The 21,115-nt window shown below is 42.1% G+C and overlaps 11 protein-coding genes across 11 annotated transcripts; 4 read left to right on the forward strand and 7 right to left on the reverse strand.

The window, feature by feature from the left end:
* Positions 1 to 38: 38 nt before the first annotated feature.
* On the forward strand, positions 39 to 976 carry SS1G_11822 (predicted protein; the record flags this gene model as incomplete). The annotated part of the gene is made up of 3 exons (XM_001586743.1): positions 39 to 99; positions 511 to 579; positions 921 to 976. 3 exons carry the CDS (start codon positions 39 to 41, stop codon positions 974 to 976), a joined length of 186 nt encoding a protein of 61 aa, XP_001586793.1.
* Positions 977 to 1,443: 467 nt separating this feature from the next.
* SS1G_11823 (predicted protein) lies at positions 1,444 to 2,410 on the reverse strand (the record flags this gene model as incomplete). Its single annotated transcript, XM_001586744.1, has 3 exons — positions 1,444 to 2,129; positions 2,266 to 2,295; positions 2,386 to 2,410. The coding sequence occupies 3 exons, from the start codon at positions 2,408 to 2,410 to the stop codon at positions 1,444 to 1,446; spliced, it is 741 nt and encodes a 246-aa protein (XP_001586794.1).
* Positions 2,411 to 3,294: 884 nt separating this feature from the next.
* On the forward strand, positions 3,295 to 4,953 carry SS1G_11824 (hypothetical protein; the record flags this gene model as incomplete). The annotated part of the gene is made up of 3 exons (XM_001586745.1): positions 3,295 to 3,464; positions 3,519 to 4,638; positions 4,693 to 4,953. The coding sequence occupies 3 exons, from the start codon at positions 3,295 to 3,297 to the stop codon at positions 4,951 to 4,953; spliced, it is 1,551 nt and encodes a 516-aa protein (XP_001586795.1).
* Positions 4,954 to 5,611: 658 nt separating this feature from the next.
* SS1G_11825 (hypothetical protein) lies at positions 5,612 to 7,030 on the reverse strand (the record flags this gene model as incomplete). The annotated part of the gene is made up of 3 exons (XM_001586746.1): positions 5,612 to 5,833; positions 5,906 to 6,356; positions 6,411 to 7,030. The coding sequence occupies 3 exons, from the start codon at positions 7,028 to 7,030 to the stop codon at positions 5,612 to 5,614; spliced, it is 1,293 nt and encodes a 430-aa protein (XP_001586796.1).
* A 662-nt stretch (positions 7,031 to 7,692) lies between these two features.
* Positions 7,693 to 8,662, forward strand: SS1G_11826 (hypothetical protein; the record flags this gene model as incomplete). Its single annotated transcript, XM_001586747.1, has 5 exons — positions 7,693 to 7,753; positions 7,808 to 7,878; positions 7,966 to 8,090; positions 8,284 to 8,344; positions 8,609 to 8,662. The coding sequence occupies 5 exons, from the start codon at positions 7,693 to 7,695 to the stop codon at positions 8,660 to 8,662; spliced, it is 372 nt and encodes a 123-aa protein (XP_001586797.1).
* An 888-nt stretch (positions 8,663 to 9,550) lies between these two features.
* SS1G_11827 (predicted protein) lies at positions 9,551 to 9,763 on the reverse strand (the record flags this gene model as incomplete). Its single annotated transcript, XM_001586748.1, has 1 exon — positions 9,551 to 9,763. One exon carries the CDS (start codon positions 9,761 to 9,763, stop codon positions 9,551 to 9,553), a length of 213 nt encoding a protein of 70 aa, XP_001586798.1.
* Positions 9,764 to 11,531: 1,768 nt separating this feature from the next.
* SS1G_11828 (hypothetical protein) lies at positions 11,532 to 14,856 on the reverse strand (the record flags this gene model as incomplete). Its single annotated transcript, XM_001586749.1, has 3 exons — positions 11,532 to 12,689; positions 12,743 to 13,881; positions 13,932 to 14,856. 3 exons carry the CDS (start codon positions 14,854 to 14,856, stop codon positions 11,532 to 11,534), a joined length of 3,222 nt encoding a protein of 1,073 aa, XP_001586799.1.
* A 292-nt stretch (positions 14,857 to 15,148) lies between these two features.
* Positions 15,149 to 15,301, reverse strand: SS1G_11829 (predicted protein; the record flags this gene model as incomplete). The annotated part of the gene is made up of 1 exon (XM_001586750.1): positions 15,149 to 15,301. One exon carries the CDS (start codon positions 15,299 to 15,301, stop codon positions 15,149 to 15,151), a length of 153 nt encoding a protein of 50 aa, XP_001586800.1.
* A 522-nt stretch (positions 15,302 to 15,823) lies between these two features.
* Positions 15,824 to 17,214, forward strand: SS1G_11830 (hypothetical protein; the record flags this gene model as incomplete). The annotated part of the gene is made up of 4 exons (XM_001586751.1): positions 15,824 to 15,848; positions 15,985 to 16,548; positions 16,812 to 16,914; positions 17,208 to 17,214. 4 exons carry the CDS (start codon positions 15,824 to 15,826, stop codon positions 17,212 to 17,214), a joined length of 699 nt encoding a protein of 232 aa, XP_001586801.1.
* Positions 17,215 to 17,637: 423 nt separating this feature from the next.
* SS1G_11831 (predicted protein) lies at positions 17,638 to 18,005 on the reverse strand (the record flags this gene model as incomplete). The annotated part of the gene is made up of 2 exons (XM_001586752.1): positions 17,638 to 17,783; positions 17,954 to 18,005. The coding sequence occupies 2 exons, from the start codon at positions 18,003 to 18,005 to the stop codon at positions 17,638 to 17,640; spliced, it is 198 nt and encodes a 65-aa protein (XP_001586802.1).
* Positions 18,006 to 18,756: 751 nt separating this feature from the next.
* Positions 18,757 to 20,091, reverse strand: SS1G_11832 (hypothetical protein; the record flags this gene model as incomplete). Its single annotated transcript, XM_001586753.1, has 1 exon — positions 18,757 to 20,091. The coding sequence occupies one exon, from the start codon at positions 20,089 to 20,091 to the stop codon at positions 18,757 to 18,759; it is 1,335 nt and encodes a 444-aa protein (XP_001586803.1).
* Between the last annotated feature and the right edge of the window lie 1,024 nt (positions 20,092 to 21,115).

Consider the following 21,115-nt stretch of genomic DNA (forward strand, 5'->3'; position numbering starts at 1 on the left):
GGTTTCTAGGGATGCGAGTCTTGATTTATTCATACATAATGATCCAAGGTGCTCGGATGGACGGTGTGGATAGATGGAGGACATGTTGCAAGCGAGGCAGTAAGATTTATGAATGCGGTTATAGGGCTGCAAAGTAGCTAGATGGTGAGTGCAGTTCCAAAGATTAGAGATATTGTATATGAGAAGAGAATGTGCACTATAACGTTCTCAATCCAAATATCGAATAACTCGACGGTTTAACTCTTGATCTAGGTAATTTATGATATGTTGCTCAAGTTGGATAGCATTCTGAAAGTATCAAAGGGCCTTCTCAAAGACAAATAGATGTCCATGGACTCCTAGGTCTGACTTCTTGGAGGGGCTGGAAAATAAAAGGCCAGTTCCGCACTCAATGGGAATTTGAAATTAGCTTCTCGGGGAAAGATTACGGGATGTTCCGTATGCTGAAGAGCCTTGAACTGTGTGCCAAACAATTTGGAGATCCTTTTTGAATGCTGATTGGAGGCTTAGTGAGTGTATATGATGATGTTGGTTATGGTTATGGTGATGTTGATTATGATTTATATCTTAAAAGAATATGTTAGTATATTCGAATCATAATGGCATAGCTGGTTCTGAAGATGGTGAAATAAATAGGGAAAGTTGGTTAAGAAACGATGGGATATGGCTGCCCCTATAAGACTTGATCATTTTAATACTTGTGCGTTTATGAATAATGTTCTTTAGGGAGAATACACATTGTCGAACATTATATTCATACATGGTCATTCGTATAAACCTCAATAAATACTCGTGGCGCTGTAATCGCACGGAAAATTTGCAAAGAACGGCGAGTGAAGACTTTTGGTTCAACAAAGCAGATGTAACCTCTAAATCTTTTAGAATACGAAACACTTACCACACGATTCTGGTCACCACAGTCAACGTAACTGTCATTATGTTTATCGAGAAGTCGGTTATTTTGTTTTCATCTTGATTGAAGTTGTGTCTGACTTGTTTGTTCTTAACATGATTTGAGAATGGTTGAATCATCAATAATTTTGTAAATTCCAGTTTCCACACCCTGTGCTCCTTACTTGCCTGCCGTGAGCATTGCCACCGTCAAGTTCCTGAGCTACCTATGATATATCGTCAAATATCAACCCTCCATCATTCCCTTACAAATTCGCATGTACACCGACTCCACAATTGGCGGTACCCATCTCAGGTCCTCCTCCGTCAACTTCGCAAATATTTGCAGCAATTTAATAAAAATCACAGTTTCCGTGATTGAAACACTTCCAGGTTTTGAATTATCCACTGGGCACATACGCAAATGTCTTCCCCTACGAACCCGAAACGGAGACTTAACCACGAAAATCAAGCGCTTGAGCTTCTTGAGGATACTGATTTCACGGATTAGACCGTAGCAGGACCAGATATCGAGATTGATAGCCAGATTTGTCACACCTTGTTAACGGCGTTGAAGATAGTGGACTGCGGATTTTGGAGTTCCCACACCAATGTGGTGTAATATTCGCTACTGTCTATTTGGAGATAGATAATATCGTCGCAGTGAGAGTAGACTGGTGCATACGGAACTCGGAGACCCTCGTTTTCGTACTGAATAGTATGAGTGTAAAATTCTTTGAGCAACAGTTCACGTGAGTCTCGACAGGTGTGGAACATGGGGGAATATTGCTTGTTTGGAATGAATCGAGGATTTGGTTGTGCTTTTGTACCAGGACGGTATAATACTTCGGTGATAATGTCGAGATTGGTGCTCTTTGGAATTGCAGCTTCTTTCCAGATTTGGAGTTGTAGTTCTTTGGCGAGTAAGGGAAAGAAGATGAATACATGCTCTGTCGGTCGACTGGATTCATGCAGATCAACCTCAGGTCTTATCTCCGCGTAAAACCTTTCAACTTTGGCCCGCACCTTAGCCCAAATACGAATAGCATCCTCGATCGTACCTGGGATAACAACGTGAGTTTGCAGGGCATCTTGAGTGATATTTTCACCGGGAGCGGTGCCCACGCCCTGGGCAGAAAGATGGGAAAGATCGCAGGTGAGTTGTAGACTAGATTGAGCACATTGAGAATTAACTCGATTGCTATCCCTTCCGCTACCAACAACCATTTGGGATTCTACTGATGTTATGTTAATAAAGGATTTAAGACTTTGAGACTAGCATAATTGTAATGGAGATATGACTGGAGTGTGACTTGTTCAAAAGGGAATAACAAGAGGTAAAATCTAAATCAAACAATAACACATTCTGCTTACCTTCATTATATGTGTCAACAGGAATTGCCACTGGATTGTTAATGTTCTCCATCGTGAACTATTGGATGCATTGATGATATTTGACGGTGGTGTGAAGAGGAAGGGAAAGGGAATAAATACTAAAGATCAAGAGCAGAACAGCCATCGTAGCTTAATCGACAAGAGACCCAATCAACTTTACTACTGCAAAGATGAAGCAAGATATGATGCTCATTGGACGAGACTGAATATCATTGTATAAGTGAATACTTTTAACATTGTGTTTAGTAGCAATGGTGTACAGCGGAACTTCCAAGACTAGCCAATGAAATACCATACAATATTTAACAGCTCAGATGTTTGTATTTAGAGGGGTAGGTAAAGAAATGGAAAGGATTCTTTTAACACTTATTTTGGTTTCATGATTGCAAGAAAAGGTAGATACTGCGCTGCCATCTCATGAAACATAGATCCAAACATAAGAAGACGGCAAATCTCATTGAGCAATCGAATCCTTCCACTCCATTGTGATTCTTGGATAATAGATTCAAATCGATTTATGTGCTGCATGGAACTATGCTCCGCAATACAAAGCCAATCACGAGTCCTTATCAAGCAGGAAAATTGTGTTCACAACGGTTGAATCATTTCGAAGATTCTATGAGGGAGATCAAACATATTTCCGTGTAGATTGTCTCGTATGACCTCCCTCACTTTGGCAAACACAATAGCATTAACAATATTCATACAGATATCATGGTCATATTGCCGTATGTGAGGAGCTGCCAAAGCTATTCCCAAGTGCTGTGTGGTAGAGTATGTGAAGTCTAAAATTCAAGTTCGGGGTTCAACTGTAAAAGGGTTAAGACTAAGCGATAATTATCACGTGACACGTCGGAAAAAGCTACTGACAATATTTCGAGCCTAGCGCATTTCACGGGCATCCCACGACGAAAAAAATAATCCCAGAAGCTTTCTTGAAAATTTGTGGAAGCTTAACTTTCAAATCAACAAATTAACCACCAACAACGACAACATAATATCGACAAAATGTCTGCCGTTGATTACCTTCTCCATGAGTCGGCCACTGGTTTCGCAATCTTTCAGGTTGTGCACCAAGCTGACACCATTGGCAATCGATTGAAGGAAGTTCAAGATGCAGGTCAAGATCTCGCGAAATTTGGCAAAATGGTCAAGCTTGTCAACTTTGCGCCATACAGGTTAGCTATTCAATGCTTTACAGAGCGGAGTGTTTGAATTGACAATTACTCTAGAAATGCTGCTGAGGCGCTCGAAAATATCAACATGATCTCCGAGGGTGTACTTTCCGATTACTTAAAGTCAAACTTGGAATTGAACATGCCAAAGCCATCGAAGAAGAAGAAGGTTATTCTCGGAGTTTCCGACAAGACTTTGGCTGGTAGCATCAAGGAGGAATTTCCAGGTGTTTCTTGCGAGACTGGTGAAACCTCCGAAGTTGTCGCAGACTTGCTCAGAGGATTGCGATTACATGCACCAAAATTGTTGAAGGGTCTACAAGAGGGTGATGTCGAGAGAGCTCAATTAGGTCTTGGACACGCATATTCGCGCGCTAAGGTTAAGTTCTCGGTTCAGAAGAACGATAACCACATTATTCAAGCTATTGCTACTTTGGATCACCTCGACAAGGCCGTCAACACATTCTCCATGCGTGTCCGTGAATGGTACGGATGGCACTTCCCAGAACTTATTAGAATCGTCTCGGATAACCACACATATGCCAAGCTTGCATTGGCGATTGGTAACAAGAAGAACTTGAACGACGAACAATTACACGACATTGCCGCTATTGTTAACGATGATGGAGATATCGCGCAAGCAATCATTGATGCTGCAAAGGTTTCTATGGGTCAAGATATCTCGGTAAACGACATGGAGAATGTTTCCGCTTTCGCAAACCGTGTTGTCAAACTTGCCGAATACAGAAGGTCCCTTTTCCAATACTTAACCGACAAGATGGCCATTGTTGCACCTAACTTGGCTGCTCTGATCGGTGAGGTTGTTGCTGCTAGACTCATTTCCCATGCCGGTTCCCTCACCAACCTTTCAAAATACCCAGCTTCCACCGTCCAAATTCTCGGTGCTGAGAAGGCATTGTTCAGAGCACTCAAGACCAAGGGTAACACACCCAAATATGGATTGATCTACCACTCCAGCTTCATCGGTCGTGCAGGCGCAAAGAACAAGGGACGCATTTCCAGATTTTTGGCAAACAAGTGCAGTATCGCAAGTAGAATCGATAACTTTTCTGAGGCACCAACCAACAAATTTGGTGAGGCACTGAGAGCTCAAGTCGAAGAAAGATTAGATTTCTACGCCACCGGTACCGCACCAACAAAGAACCAAGATGCAATGGTAAGAATTATGAAGATTTGCTACTCTTGATTTCTTGGCTAACATATTTAATAGAAAAAAGCAATGGATGCTGTTCTCGGTGACATCAACGTTGAGGACCCAACCGCCGAAGACACCGAAATGGCCGATATCGCCCCTACATCCGTTTCCAAGCAAGAGAAGAAATCCAAAGACAAAAAGGACAAAAAGGATAAGAAGGAAAAGAAAGACAAGAGCGAAAAAAGCGAGAAGAAAGACAAAAAGAGAAGACACAGTGAAGCCAACGGTGAAGAGGAGGGTGAGAAGAAGAAGAAGAAGAAGAGCAAGGCGGAGTAAATTTCTTCTTCATCATTGTACACATCACATGGTTTAGACGTCTTCTCCTTCTCCCTTTCCTTTCTCTCTATCTTGTAAATTTCGGGCACTGCAGCTGGGTCACTTTGGCGGAGTATAGCTGTGTTATTATCGGCGTTGAGGAATACTTTTTGTTTTCTTACTTACCGTATCTCTCTGGCTTTCTTGCTTGCATGCATACGTAGGTACTTTAAATGGCTAGACGACAGACACTATGAGGTGCATAAAATTGGAAAAAAGCATATTAACTCGATACATTTTTGGATAATTTTTCTTTCTACTTTCTTCTCTTGTCATCTTCCTGAACTTGGACTCTGTATTTATCAAAAGTGTAGTGTGAGACGTGGATATTATTGACATATATGTATTGTATTGTATTCTTCTTGTAGCTTTTCGCCTTTCTTAAGTCGAGGCATTCTTAAATCATGCCGACGTTCATTCGGTTTAGAACGCTATCCCTTTATAAACGCCATACTCGCCACCATGCCATATCCTATACTCCTCTTCCTCCTATCGCTCTCAGTAGCACTTCCCGTTGAGCTTGCAACTTTTTTTCTTTTCGCTATTACTTGATCACTTGCTTGCTTGTTTGCTTGTTCAACCAATCATTGTACTAATTAAATTCAATGGAAGAGAGAAATTAAGCACCTTCACTACCAAACTCATTTGTCCATTCCGTACTCCTCTGGATATCTTCTTGTGAGACGGTAGGTCTAGCTCCCTTGATGGCTTTGATGAAATCTTTTACTTGAAGGGGTGGCTCGAGGAGTTTGTCTGAATCGACTTCTGTCCATGACATTTCCATAGCGCCAGCGTCGCCGGGCGAGCAGGGGGTTAATTTTTCTACGCCGTCGACCATGACCTTTTCGGGGTGTTAGTTACTTTTTCGCATTGCAGAGAAATGGATTTGCGGGGTGAGATGCGGGAAACATACCTTTTTATAATGTGTAGCAGTTTGAATCTTCCGTACAGGTTGCATGAGAGCATCTTGAACCGCAATACTAATATCACTTCCAGAGTAACCTTCACTTAATTCTCCCAATTTCCTGTAATCCGATGCCACTAGTTCACAAGGTGTGGTACCGACACTGATCTCGAACATTTTTGTTCGTGCAGGTAAATCGGGGAGGGAAATGTGAACACGACGTTGGAAACGACGTCGAATGGCGGCATCTAGTTGCCAGGGAATATTTGTAGCACCTAGAACTAACACGCCTCGACTGTCTCTTCCTACACCATCCATTTGTACAAGCATTTCCGTTTTGATACGTCTTGAGGCTTCCGATTCTCCTTCTCCTCTAGGCCCGCAAAGAGCGTCTACTTCATCAATGAAGATAATAGAGGGTTTGTTTTCCCGGGCCATGGTAAATAACTGTTTAACTAATCTGTTTCAATGATCAGACATGCCCCAGCTTAATATTCAAAATCAAGAAACATACCTTTCACTCTCTCCCATCCATTTACTAACCAAATCCGAACTGCTCACACTGAAGAACGTACTATTTGCCTCCGTAGCCACTGCCTTAGCCAAATAACTCTTTCCCGTCCCTGGTGGTCCATAAAGCAGAATACCCTTCCAAGGTTGTCTTTTCCCCGTAAACAAATGCGGGAACTTAATTGGCAGGATAACTGCCTCCTTCAGTGCTTCCTTCGCTGCCTCCAAACCCGCAACATCTTCCCACTTAATATTCGGTTTATCCTGCAAAATCGCACCTTGCAATGCACTTCTCAGTTTCTTACTTTCCGGATCTCCTTCCTCTTCATTTGCTTTTCCTCCCGTTGAACTCCCATTCGCACCCATCATACTAGGTTTCTTCCGCTTGCCATCCGCCTCTGCAAGATGTGTTTTTAGTTTTTCGGCTCGTTCCATGTATTCACCTGCTTTGGCGCGGATCATTTCCTTAGATTTGGCATTCTTTTCCCATTTAAGTGCGAGCATGAAGAGTTCGAGGGATTGGTAGTAGAGCTGGTATGCTTTATCATATTCGGCTGCAGTGTCGGCTTCGATAGCTTTTTTAACCACGTCTATGGCGCGGCCGAGGAAATCGGTGTTTGACATGTTGAGGGTGGGGTTTGTGTGTATTATGATGATGTGTAGGTGAAGAAGGTGCTCGTCCAGGTAGAAATGAGATTCCTATCAATTATTTTACACGGTACTACTTTCTGGTCGAAGAATAGCAGTGTTGACCTTTGGCTTGGATGTTGTTGTACTTGAGTAGGTTGCGAATTCGGTAAAATGACGACGGTAACCTTGAACAACAAAGGAACTCCAAACTACAGATTGAAGAACTGTGGAAATGGATATTAATAGACCGAACTGAAAATGAGGCTCTCTCTGCGCATGATATTCTCGTCCTATGTGTCTTGGTAACTGAGTTTGCGGAGGGAATTAGAACTTGTGAAGTCTGGGTTATCGCTTGAGCTTGGCGGTGTCTTGGTTGCCCCGCGATTGCGCTAGACATCATGTCAATAACTTGATATTCGATAAGAGAAACTTGGGAAATTTTGATATTGGAATATTATTCAAAGACAAATTGTTTTACTTTTCTACGACTACACTTTGAAGAGGGTTGTTTGTGGTAATCAAAATCATAATCGATTGATATATTGTCGCAGCATTTTTCTCACAGGAAAAGCAATCACCGCAGCACATAATAAACCTATCTAAACCCTCAAATTCCATCCCAGAGATCAAGTAGCTTCACATCCTCAATCCTCACTATGGCAGAACAACAACAACGTCTCCAAGTCCTCACGGAGGAATATCAAAAACTCCAAACAGGTATGTGTCTCCTCAGTACTTGTCCCCTGCATCACACATACTAACCTCTTCCAGATCTCCAAAATTCGATCTCCTCGCGCCAAAAGCTCGAATCTCAACAACAAGAAAATAAGGGCGTTCAAAAAGTACAGTTCACTTCATCCGTTCCCTTTCTTCCACCTCATCGTCATGACCATTCTTCTCAGTCCAAACCGCTCACTAACCATCCTCAGGAATTCGCCGCCCTCTCCTCCGACTCCAACATATATAAGCTCGTCGGTCCCGTTCTCCTAAAACAAGATAAAACCGAAGCTGTTATGGCCGTTGACGGACGTTTAGAATTTATCGAGAAGGAAATGTGCGTATATATTCTCCTATACCATATGTTCCATGTCCCAAGTGCCACATTCTTCCTATATACTTTCTTCTACGATTTTCATCCCCTCTACCTCCGGGGATTTCGACAAGGAGTTTTGAGGGGAGATTTGGAATATAATGAGGATGAGAATAAGAATAAGAGCAGTTTACTAACGTACTTTTCACCTAATCAGAAAAAGAGTCGAACAAGCTATTAAAGATGTACAGGATAAAAGTGATGGTTTGAAGATGGAGGTATGTTTTCTCGTATCCCATTTCCGCTTTCCTTTCGCTTCTCCTCTCTTTCCCCTAACTCCCCATCTATGTCTCCCATTAATATCTCTTTCACCCTCCTTCCTCTTCCTTCCCTCCTCCCTCCTTCACCCTTATTCCTCATCTCCATCTCCCATTAATATCCCCTACACCCCCTCCTTCCCTCTTCCTCCCCCTCCTTCCCTCTTCCTCCCCCACCAATCCCGCCCCGCCCCGATCAAAACTAACACTCTCTCCCCCTCCTAGATAATAAAACTACAATCCGAGTCCCCGGTCTCACAGTCTCAGGCCGTTGCATAAAATGAAACATAATCATATATCTCCATGAACCCACTTCCTTTTCCCCTTCTGGAAAAGCCAAAATGAAAGCAAAACATCAAAAAGTCCCAAAAAGCAGGGCGTTCATTTCATCATCGGGAATGTAATCTTATAATTTATATACAAAAGTTTGTATGTATGTATGTATGCACGGATGGGAGCATTTGTTTTTGTATTTGCATTGCCATGGGCGTTTAAATATCCAATCCATCATTTACTACCGAGTATACAAGGTATGCTACATACTAGATATAAACATGTCATGATACCCCCATGGATTTTTGAATTCTACATCAGGCTAGAGAAAAGGGAAAATGTCAAAGGCCGATTTCCGTATATAAGGATTCCATGTGGGATTTGTAAAGAGAAATGCATATGAATATGATTTTACAAGATCTTACTTCATATGATTCTGAATTACAATTTTATACATCTCTCTAGATAGTAGATACCCACCTACTAGGTAGCCACCTCTCTCTTTCCAAATTTGACATTTAAATATCAGGTTGTCAAAACCCATCAGGGATCAAGATTCTAAAGCATACTTGAATACTTGAATATATTTATACATTCATAAGTTCCTCCAGATAGATATGATTACAGGAATACATGTAACACCAATAACGCCACTGAGCTGGACGTCATACTGTTCGTCCGCATAGACTCCATGTATGTACTCTGTATGAACTATGTGACCACCAGGCATAAGACGATGAGCTTCAGATCGCGACAGTCTCCCAGATGATTTCACATTCGAGGATGCCCGAGCTCGAGCATGTCAGACGGGTAACTACAGACGTCTCAAGCTTCGTAAAGTTGCCCGTCAGGTGAATATGCTCTTTCGCCGGGAACATAGAAAGCTTCATTTAGCTACCCCTGTTCGACAACGACACGGATATCATAGAAACTTGGAATTGGCACATCGGTGATAGCCTCATAGACCCAACGGGTAGGCCCAAGGCACTGATCATGTTCGGTGCAACTGCAGGTGGTACGGGTAAGAGTACCATATTCGGTACCATAGGATCGTATATAAAGGTACTGCTGTGTGCAACCATCCGTCTCCTTCACCAGCACAGCCATCAATCTCACAGATGATATGAAGGCTGTGCTTGCAGGGAGTAGAATGGCAATCTGTGACGACGTGAACGTGGACCTGGATCATAGGCCGATAAAAGTCAACGCTCTCAAAGGTATAGTAGAAGGTGACTACCTCAGCGACGACATGTACACTTTTCTCTCGACCGACCAGATCGTGCAAAAGGCAATGCTGATAACAGATAGCAGAAGTAGTGTTATAGAATAGAGGTAGCGAGTTTCAAGTATTTTAAAGGGTTGCGACCCAGACGATAGCTTGGACATTGTGCGGACGGGTGGTTTTTGAAAACCCAAAAAATATTATTTCGAGATATTTTAACTGGGGTTTTTTGGGGGGACTTCTTTTAAGGATGTTTGGAGGTGAGGTTCTATCGAAATATATATATATCATTTATTATTCATTATTCTTCATCTTCAATTGATAGGAATATCGTGTATCGTATAATATATCATACATCATATTTGTGTATCATGTACTAGTATCCATAAACAACAGCACAATAAGTAAGTATCTTCATCTTACAATAAATACAGAATCATAAGTACCATAAGATATCATAAGATATCCCAAACACCATAAAACATTTCCCAAAAGCAACCCATCCATCCCAACATCCGATACTCCCAGACGAAAAACTTCCAGCAAAGAACTCCCACTACCTAGCTAGCTAGCGTATCCAGACCATATCAGCTGGGACTATGCATCTCCTATCCTATAGCCTCTACCAACTCCATGCCATCCATCCAACATTACAAAAAGCTCCCTCACCCCAAATCAGCACCCGAATTTCGAATCCCCGCCCCCGTCGTCATCTTCATTGCTAACCCTTCAAAATACCATTCATAATGAATATATTTCCGATTTTCAATCTCCGCAATACAATCATTTCGCTGCAAAATTTCTTTTACTTCCTTCTCCCCCTCTTCCTTTCCTCATCCCTTCCCTTCCTTTCTCCTTCCCTTCCCTTCCCACATCCTCTAATCACCGCCCCTAAAATCTCAATTACCGACCTAAAACATAATAAATCGGATTCACTTCCATTAAAAACAGAAATCTCAAGCTTTAAATATCAAAAACCACCAAGGAACATCACCCGCATTTTAAATAAAAAAAGGACAAAAATAAATCTTAATACACATAACATGAATAAATTAACTAAAGGGAGTCTCTGCACTGCCCTGCCCTACTCTGCTTCGCACCATTTGCTCTACTCTGCTCTAATCTCCGAGCAAAAGCAACATGCACTCTCAGTTCAAAATCTGAATGACCACTTTATCGATACCCAGTCGATACTATAGGTATTCCGCTTCTCCCGATCCGAGCCTGCCTACTGACAGGTACTTGATTGAAAAATCCACCCCTTTCATACTAGTCCTATCCATCCTGTCCGATACCATCCTATCCCATATGTACTAATATGCTCGAGTTATCCATCACCCGCTATTCATACCATGCCCAAGCCCATCCCCCTCCTCCTTCCCAAATCCATATCCATATCCAAGCTACTTCTTTATATTCTTGTGAAAAAGGGTAAATAAACGAATGAATATCAAAGTGAATGAACTCCGCTCTTATTGCCATCATCCTCAATTCGATTCGAGGGAATACCTGATATAATAGTGAATGCGCAGTTTAACATTCCATCTTCCCATAAATAGCCACCCACCCAAACAACACCACCCACATACACAAAGACAATACAACCACCGTCCCTAAATATAACTTTTATATATCACGACATCCCCAAACCAACTACCGTTCAATAATACTTTCGGGACTCATTGGACCTAAAGTCCCATCATCTTTTTCAATCGGACTATTAAGATCCTGACTTTCCACTCCATCCACCGACACAGATCCTCCCCCACCATTCGGTACACCAGGTCTGACCTTCTTACCGTCTCCTTTTTGCGGACTTCCACTTACACCAGTTTTAGCTGAAGATTGTGGTTCAATTGCTGTACCATTATCTAGCTTCTTCTTTTTCTTCGCATTGCCACTTTGTTCTTTTAGTGGACGTTTGCGAGGACTAGTGATTTTACCCGTTGGACCAAGACGTGGACGCGTTGGTTTTTGTTTTCCAGTGAGTTCTTCGTCCTCCACCAGAGGTTCATCATCGTTTGCGTGTAGCTTGGCGAGAAAGAAATTCCTGACGAGGCCAATTTGACTGGCTATGCTTTCCCTGGTAATAGGTGGTAGAGGAGGCAGTGGTTGGAATATTTCAGCTTGTGGCGCAGCTGCGGCTGGTCCTTGGTAGGCGCTACGTACTCTCGTATGGAGGAGATGTAACGGTACGCCAAGACTAGTCATTGAGAATTCACTGTCCAAACCGAGTGCCTTGAACCCAAAGTAATCTTCACCAAGTTCCGCAGCGAAATCACCACCAACAAACTGTTCACTACCCTCGTTAAATGCACCAGATCCATCCTGAGTTCCATCTGTTAAAGCAGGTCTGAGTAAATCTGTAAGATGTGCTTTCATGCGTTCGTGCATGACTGAAAGTTTGGTTCCCAAACGCTCAACATCATCTTTGACATAGCTCTCCAGGGCTTCTATATCCATACCGTTTTCACCCAAAGTATGCAAGACGACTTCTTCATTAGAGTAACGGTCTTGCCATTTACTTCCAGAGCCAGGTGCAGCAGGGACTTTATGCGCTTCTCGGTAGACACCAAAGGTTTTGACAATTTTACCAAAGAAATCTCCAGCAATGTCAGTTATGACATCTAGAGCAGAAGGCTGCAATTCTTCGAAACCAGCATGATAGCATAGCTTGGCAACAGATCGTTGCATTGCAGCTTTGCAAACCCAGGAAGACATGATAGGACCATCATCTGAAGTGACATGTGGTTCGATATCTGTTTCTACAAATGGTTCAGGTTCATACTTAGGGAATTGATTGTTGTACATCTGAAACGGAAAATTAGTAAAACTCAACATACAGCCAAAGCCGTAGGTCTTACCTGTGCCTGCAATTGCATCTGCTTTATAACGCCGATCTTAGAACACAACTTTCTGGTTTCTTGCATTTGCTTCATATTAGCCTCAACCTTGTTGGTCAAGAAACTTTTCGGTGCTGTAAAGTGTCCAGCAGGTACCATTCGAAGAAATTCATCCGACTGCTCAACTAGATTACCATCTGCATCTTCCACCCATTGCAATTTTGGGTTGATATCTGGAATAGCTGATAGTGGATCATAATAGTCAGGCAAGAAATGTTCTTCTTCGCCTTCCATACCTTCGGCAAGAGTCTCTGCGCCTTGTTTCGCAGGTTTATCTTCCACGACACCTTCAGCTTTTGAGCCACTCGGATCATCTTGCTTTCGTTGGCGCAGCCATCTCCGCATCCCGGCTTTGGTTCGCAAAAGAGCAGGCTCATCGGGATTCAATTTATCACCTTTGAACAATCGGTTTCGTTCCTTAGCAACCATAGCACGATTTTTCTTGGTAACCTGTTTCCAGATTTTATATTCTTCATCCTCATGGACATCTTCTCCTCCGAATCCCTGAGGCAAACCTAGACCATTGATTGAAGGAACATCGATATCCATGCCATCAACCTGACTAGCAACACCATTCATACCACTGGGTGTTACTGAACCACCAGGAACTGGAGTAGAAAAGCCATTTTGACTACCTTCTACTTCACAACCGTCCTGATTGAGACTTCCAAGTACACCATTGAGTTGAATAGCAGGCTTTTTGTCGACAACCGGAGTGCTTTTGTCACGTCCGGAAGCATTCTTTCGTGACTTGGCAGATCCCTTTACACCTCGACCGCCTTCACCTCGACCTCGAGAAGACATAATAGGTTCGTCATCACTTTCATCGGCATCATCGCCTCCGTTCTGTTTACGACGTTCCTCCGCTTCCACTTCTGCTCTAGGTCGAATGATAAGATCTGGAATTAGAGGAATAAGTTTTGCGGCCTCTTTCCTCATGTTTTCCGCATTTCTTCGCAGAGGATGTTTATCTGCCCCATTATATTTGAGGCAGTTTTCCCATATCAAGTCGAGATCAGTAACAAATTCCTTCTTAGATTTGTATACCAACGACTTCAACTTCTTAGTCATTGTGCCGAGGTCCATGGGTTGCTTGATAACTGTTTCATGTCAGCGCCAGAACTACGTATGTATGAACTATGAGGTTTACCATTGTAATAATCAGGAGCCTCGCGCTTGTTAACCCTGACAAGAAAGGGAGCCGAGTATTCTGTCATAGCCTTGAGTTCACTCAAAACTTTCTCGGCAGCCTCGTATAATTCTTCCTGGTTTACGTTGTCCTCATTGGCCCATTTACTTCTATTCTTACGGACTTCGTTAATCAAGGCTCTCAGCTCCATATCCGTAGCTTGAACCCTGTCACGCTTTGCATCAATGCGAGCAAAGAGATTCTTCAACGTCAAACTCGATGCGCCCATCTCAGCATTGGCCAAAGAACTGTGTTGTTCGGCCTGCCTGTTACTAGTAGGTCCAGTATTCCCATTGTTGTCCATTTCCGCATCAGTTTGCCGTTCGGACTCCTCCAGCCTTTGCTGTTCTAGCATAGCTATCCGATCATTCTCCAATGTATAGAATATGGTATTGAAGCTGCGCTTGGCAGCATCCTCGATGGCCTTCTTCTCCTCTTCCAACTTCTTGCGCGCATCTTCAGAAGTTTTAGGTTGGTCGCTTGCAGCATCATCCTTATTCTGTTCCGCGTTCTTTGAAGGGGATAAGTCAGATTGAATGGGAGAACTCCCAGACTTCGAGGGCGACAACAAAGCATTCGCGCTTCTTCCCTTCGAGGGGGAATCTTGCTGCCCGTCCTCCTCTTCATCATCGTCATCATCATAATTGTCTTCATCTATGGCGCGCGCCGGCTTCTTTGGTGGTTGTGCTTGCTTAGCCGGTTCAATGGCGGTTTCATCTTCGACCAATTGTGTATCTTGTGCCGAGACATCTTGAAATTCATCGGCATCTGCAGTATAATCACCACCTCCAAACAAACCCGCTAACTTTGCCTCGCTGCGGCGATATAATTCTTTAAATATTGTCCTTTGACTTTCCTCCTCCTGTACGTTGGCCGAGTCAGCCATTGTGGCATCGAATATACTTGGAGTATGCGATCGCGGAGGAGTATTGTTTTTATTTTGGTAAGACTTTTGGGGATGAATTATATTCGATGAGGAAGGTTGCCATGACGTGCCATTCGTGATGGAAGAGTTGTGTCCGGATACCCCAGAGCGAGACAAAAGTCCCCTCTCTCCGCCGCCCATAACGTCAAATCTCTCGGTCGCGACAAACCGTCTTAGAGTTGTCGCCTTTTCGTGATTTAAATTGGATTCGATATTGTGCGCATCTTTGTATCAGATTTGCGCAAAATATTGATTATTTTCTGGCGTTGACGTTGTTGGTTTGATGAAGTTCTGGAGATGAGGTTAGAATTGGTGGTTGTAGGACGTTGTCTGTGATTCCCTTACCTAGAAATCTAGCAGTCGTAGTGTATAGAAAAGACAATGAATCAAGCACCATTTGGACCATGATTTTTCATTGATGCTCTTCATATCTGGACTGGTATATCCTCAAAATTTATAGACAATTACAATGCATCACAATTTACAAATACAAATATTTACAATTCAATTATCTCTCTATTTTTCTATGTACAGGTCGAATTAAAGATAACCTACCTAGTACCTCGTACTGGAATCTCCATATTCAACATTGAAGATACTGGTCCGTGCCAGATGGAGTGATAGGTGTACCCAGACAAGCGAGATAGACGAACCAAACCTCAGGTGTTATCTGAAAGCTGCAGCCAACCCACATGGAAATGGAGAAGGACCTGCAAGTTGCCAGGTTTAACCAGAAGCTCTGAACTCTGTTTGAACACAAGAGAGCTTGTCTCAACACAACCATAAAGAAAACCACTGTTCCGTATCCCCAAGGCTTCAACTACTCCATCGTTACTCAAACAATTTGCTTTGAAAGTAGCAGTGATGCTTTATTAACGCAGAAGATTCGACTGAGAACTATCAAGAAAAGAAAAGGATTTCCAGGAAAATGCGCATAAGGCTACCCTTTGCAGGTAAATCACACTCTAGCTAAACTCCTAGTTCCTTGTCCCTCCCCTCCTTCTCCACACCATGTTATTCTATCCTATCCATAATGCACTCTCCGTTTCCCCAGAGATCCTCAAAACTAACACACCGTCTTCACAATAGGAGCATTCCTGTTCCTTCTCTTGCTCGCTGGTTATACGGGTTTAACATCCATTCAAGTCGACGCAGTCATCAACGACAAAGTCCTACATACTGTAACCTTCTTCATTCTCACCGTTGTCTTCTACTGGATTCTCGACACCAATCGTCGAAGAACCCTCAACTTTACTCTCATATTCTGCACTGGCATTCTTGGAGTGGGTTCTGAATTCCTCCAAGGTTTCTTGCCCAATGGCCGAATCTTTGATTTTTACGACATTGTCGCAAATATCGTGGGTTCGCTAGCTGGTGTAGCACTATGTAGTTGGTATCATTTACGGATGTTGGAGCGGAAACGGTTAGCAAAGACGTATCATGTGGTACCTGGGGATGAAGATCAAGACTTGGAACTGGGAGAGGGAGTGGGAGCACAGGAGAGTGGTGTGACTGCAGCGTCGAGGACACTAGATGAAGAGGTTGATAATTGGGACGAGAATGGGGAGGATGCTTGGGATGAGGATGAAAATACAGGTGGTATGAATAATTCTAACGGCGAAGGGTTGAAAACACCTAGTGCTAGTAGCGCGGGTGAGGTTGAGGGGGACTCCAAGAAGAGGGCAGACTAAGTTTCAATGAGATTTGCTATGATGTTACGGATATGATTGGCTACGAAGTGGTCTTATGAGGGAACGAAATTTAAAAATTCCTTAATGATGGAATATGTTAGGTGATCGGATGTATATTAGGTTATATTTCATTCAAAAAAGGAAAACACCGTTGATGGAATTTAAGGCACTGGCATTACTCATACTAATTCTTCCAATCACTATTATAATAACTAATCTATTTAGTAAAGATTGAGAACAAGCGAATCGATCAGGGTATTCACAGGCGCGCGTTAATGGGTATCGAGCTCTCCATGCACTTTTGCTCAGTGTCGACTTCTAAGAAGGAGTAAGAACATGATAAAATTTCTTAATCCCCGTCAAAATATATTTCCCATGAATGCACATGCCACTCCCTCAGAATGGACATGAAAACTACACTTTGAAGGCACCAAGAATCGAAGAGACGAAGCGGAAACCTTCTGATTTTGTCCCAGTACCCCCTTTAAATATTCCGTTTTAATCCTACTCAACCAACTCTACACATCCTTCCCCAAATCCAATTCCGATAATCAAAATACTCCATTCAAGCTCTTTTATCCAATCTCAACAAAGATTCATTGGTAGCTAATAAGCTAATAGCCACTGAGAAAGACATGAATGAATGAATGAATGAACGAACGAAACTTCGAGTCGGGTTTCGTGTACATGTATACCAAAATTCCTTCTTTTTTCGGTAAGCTTTAACGCGTTGTGTTTTGTATAGTTGGATATTAGGATACTCACTTATGGATAGTGTTATTTGTTAATTGGGAGGATCGGAATTCGTTGGCTAATAGAGAATAGGATGATAGGAGTCATAGAGGCAAGGAGTTCATTTTCTATTTTGATGGGTGCGTGTTTACTGGTTTGGATCTATTTGAGAAGTAAGGCGGAGGATGTTGGTTGTATTTGAAGGGGTCTCAAAGGTTTGTCTGTGAGATGTTCATTGGGGATTGAGTTGAAGTGTTTGATCTTGTTGCAGAGAAGAGTCTTGTGAACTTCAAGGGTATGATGATTATACGCTGTGCTGCTAATATCTATTTTGATAATCTCCTTGCGAGTGTTGGGTACTAGAATTACTGGGTACATTCTTCTTCTTCTTCTTCTTCTTCTTCTTCTTCTTCTTCTTCTTCTTCTTCTTCTTCTTTCCAATTAACACTTTCTCCCCCCATCCACCTGCTCAACTATAAGCACAAGTATAGATTTCACACTGAACAATATCAAAGCTAGAGAGACAAATATCAAGTATCAAATTCCAAGCAACTAAACCAAACCAAAGCAGACTCCGAGAGTAACCCCCAGAATCCCAGAGTAACTCTACTTCAAGACTCTGTTATAAACAGTACCTAGTTCTGTAACATCCAAAGGATATAATGAGTCCTCCCCTTTTCTTGACATCAATACCAATACCAATACCAATATCAATGCCCCGTTAAAAAAAAACAATACTATACTCACTCAACAAAAAAATCACAATCACAATACCAATACCAAAAAAATCCTACCCTCAAATCGAAAACAATAATATAAAATACATCCACAATAAAATCATACTCGAAGATACCCGATTAATAAAAAAAATGTAAAAAAGCAAGAAAAACAACAAACTGTAGAAAAATTATCAAAAAGACATATACATAAATCTTATCATCCAGTAAGAAGGTGCAAAACTCTCCTCTCCTCTTCCGTTATGCCATTAATGAATATCACATTATAACAGCTTGTAAATAGATAAATAACTATAGGAATTTTTTTAAAAAAGGGTGGCTAATTAAATTAATTGCCTTTCACTCACTCGCTTGTGACTTTTATTATGCTATTATTCTATTTGGGGTTTTCTTGTTCTAGTTTAGTTTGTTTGAGAGTTCAAGATCATATGTTTCAATGCCTTCCATGCTCAGACCTGGATATTTACCTATTGTTATAGGTTTTGCAGATAGTTTGGCAAAGCTATAGGCAAATACAAAGTTGGATTTTATTTGGACATTGAAACAAATACCAAGATATGCAAAGAGAAGATGAAGGAAGTAAAACACAACCAGCTTGTTAGGTATAGTCATTAAAATCATGGTACAAGAATTGAGAAAAATTTCCAAAAGCTTTTGTAGAATATCATAATACATAGACCGAAATCATTTATCGTAGCTCATCAATCCGCCTTCCAGATATGTCCACCCCCTTTCTGCCATAGCCATAAAGCTTCTATCGCATAGGCCTTGCTACCTTGATGCCCCCCTTCGGCATTGGCAGCCTCTTCAAGACTTTGGATAACTTTACCCTCTTCCACAAGCCTCCATAAGCCCTTCGACATCTCAGTACCACTATCTCCCCACTCACCTCTACCCAACCTGTAAAGAAACCTTCCCAGAGTTTGGAATGCAATACATCTTTGAGCTGGGAATGCAGAGCGAGCTAACCTTGCTAATTCCGGAATTGTATACCCAGCTGCTTCAGGAGCCTCACCATGATGATGTAGACCTTTTGTAATTGGCATAGCTCTTGCAATTCTTGGCGGCAATAAACCACCCCTAAAGTCATATCGAAGAGCTGAAGCTGCCAAAGCTTCAGCTGCTGGGTAATAAGGAGATTCTTGATCCGCTACAGAACCATGTGTAGGTATCGGTGCCATCCAAGCAAGCTTCGAAGGGTCCGCGGGAAGTGATGGGTAGTATTTTTTGTGTAAGTTTTCGAGGAACGAAGGGTCGTTCGGATCTAAGTCTGGAACAGCTGAAGCAGTTGGAAAATGTAAAGATGGTTGCGGAATTTCTGGGACACTGGAACTAATCTCGGATGCTGGTCTTAGGTCTATGGGATTTGCCGGCTCTTCATCTTCTTCAAATCTCACTGATTTTTGAGGCGCAACTGGCTTGCCTTCTGGTTTTGGTGCAGGGATGGCCTCAACATTAGTTTCCTGAGGTGAAATTTTGTTCTCATCGTTACTGAGAGATTGTGTCGAGGACGGGGGATCAATTCCAGTATCTCCACGTCCATCATCAAGATTGGCTCTCTTCAAAAGTCGTTGAATTAGTGAAGGATCTAAAGTAGCGAGTAATTCTTCTTGTTCTTGCTCAATTTCTTCCTTTGACATGGAAGCTATTCTCATTTTGTTTTCCTCATCTATTCTTTTCCTTTCCTTGTCGACACTGAACTCATCATCCTGCGTGGATGCGTCTGCGCCCGTTGGACGTCCCTGAGAAGGAGGAACTCCAAACGCATTGGGAGAATCTGCCACAGCTTCATTTGTATTTGCCGCCCTTTGTTTTTTGAACGCCGATACTCGTATCCGCTTTTTATGTTCCGGAAATCCTGTTGTTGAAGTTTTTAATTGAGGAGCTGTTGGTGGCTTTGTAGAACGTTCTTTAATATCTGCGACGAAAGCAGATGCAAATGAAGGGACATTATTCGATGGGATAGTTGAACTTGATTCAATTTCATCCTCATCATCTGAAAGATTAACAGTAAATCTCTCACCACGAAACTCCATGATTGTAACTTTTGTAGTTCTTTTGTTTAGGTAGGTAGGTTGTGGGGAAATTTAAGATCCGTATGCAAGGCTGCTAGGATATTCAAACGTGAGCCTCTAACAAAAATTTAAGGTTTCACGCTAACCTGTACCTGACTAGCTGCATTTCACAAAGATTTATTTCGGGAAGCCATCAGACGTCGAGCAACGATTGACAACATCTCGATGGAAACAAATATCAATTTCATTGTTACATTTGCTTCGAGTTTATGTATGTGAAAAGTATCCTTACATAAGCTTGAATATCAGGCACCTTACATATATTCCCACATCAACACATTATTCATCATCCACGACTCAAACATAAAGGGGAATATGAAAGTATTTCCCGAAAATGGAGGAATTTCTTTTAGATGCGGAATCGCGCATACGGAGATGTTATCTGACGTTTCCGTTGGATATAACTGGATATAAATGGGTACAAAATCACATGCATTAATTCAACAACACATCTACCAGGTAGTCATAGAGATTGAGTCGTACTTCGTGGAAGAAGGCGATTGCTAAATAGATGTAGATACATAGACACATATACATACATTATATTTCTTAGCCCGATAAAGTAAAGTAGGTAGTAATGAATATTTTCTCTTCTCCCCCTACATCCTTATTAGTTTATAATTTCCGGGTTGAGTACCGAGATAGTAGTAAAGTAGAGGGAATAGAGTACTAGGTATAATACCTAGGTAGGTAGGCACAGTACAGTAATAGACTAGACCTTTTCCTTCCCTTGTCTCGTTTTGTCTCTCGTCTATTCCCGACTCATCAATTGAACCAAGTTTACAGATCCCTTTTATCATATTTTCTCTGTAAGACGAGCCAGCCAATCTTTTGCACTAATAGCTACATACACGGAATACAAAGTGCCCTACGGTATTATTGCTTCGATGGATCCGCAATGGAACACTTGAACCCCGAAAATCCTCCCCCATGTCATGACACTCCAAGCAAAAGCGCCCCCATATATATGCCCAGACCAGGTGGA

The sequence above is a fragment of the Sclerotinia sclerotiorum genome, genomic scaffold, assembly GCF_000146945.2.
Source record: "Sclerotinia sclerotiorum 1980 UF-70 scaffold_20 genomic scaffold, whole genome shotgun sequence".
Classification (NCBI taxonomy): Eukaryota; Fungi; Ascomycota; class Leotiomycetes; order Helotiales; family Sclerotiniaceae; genus Sclerotinia; species Sclerotinia sclerotiorum.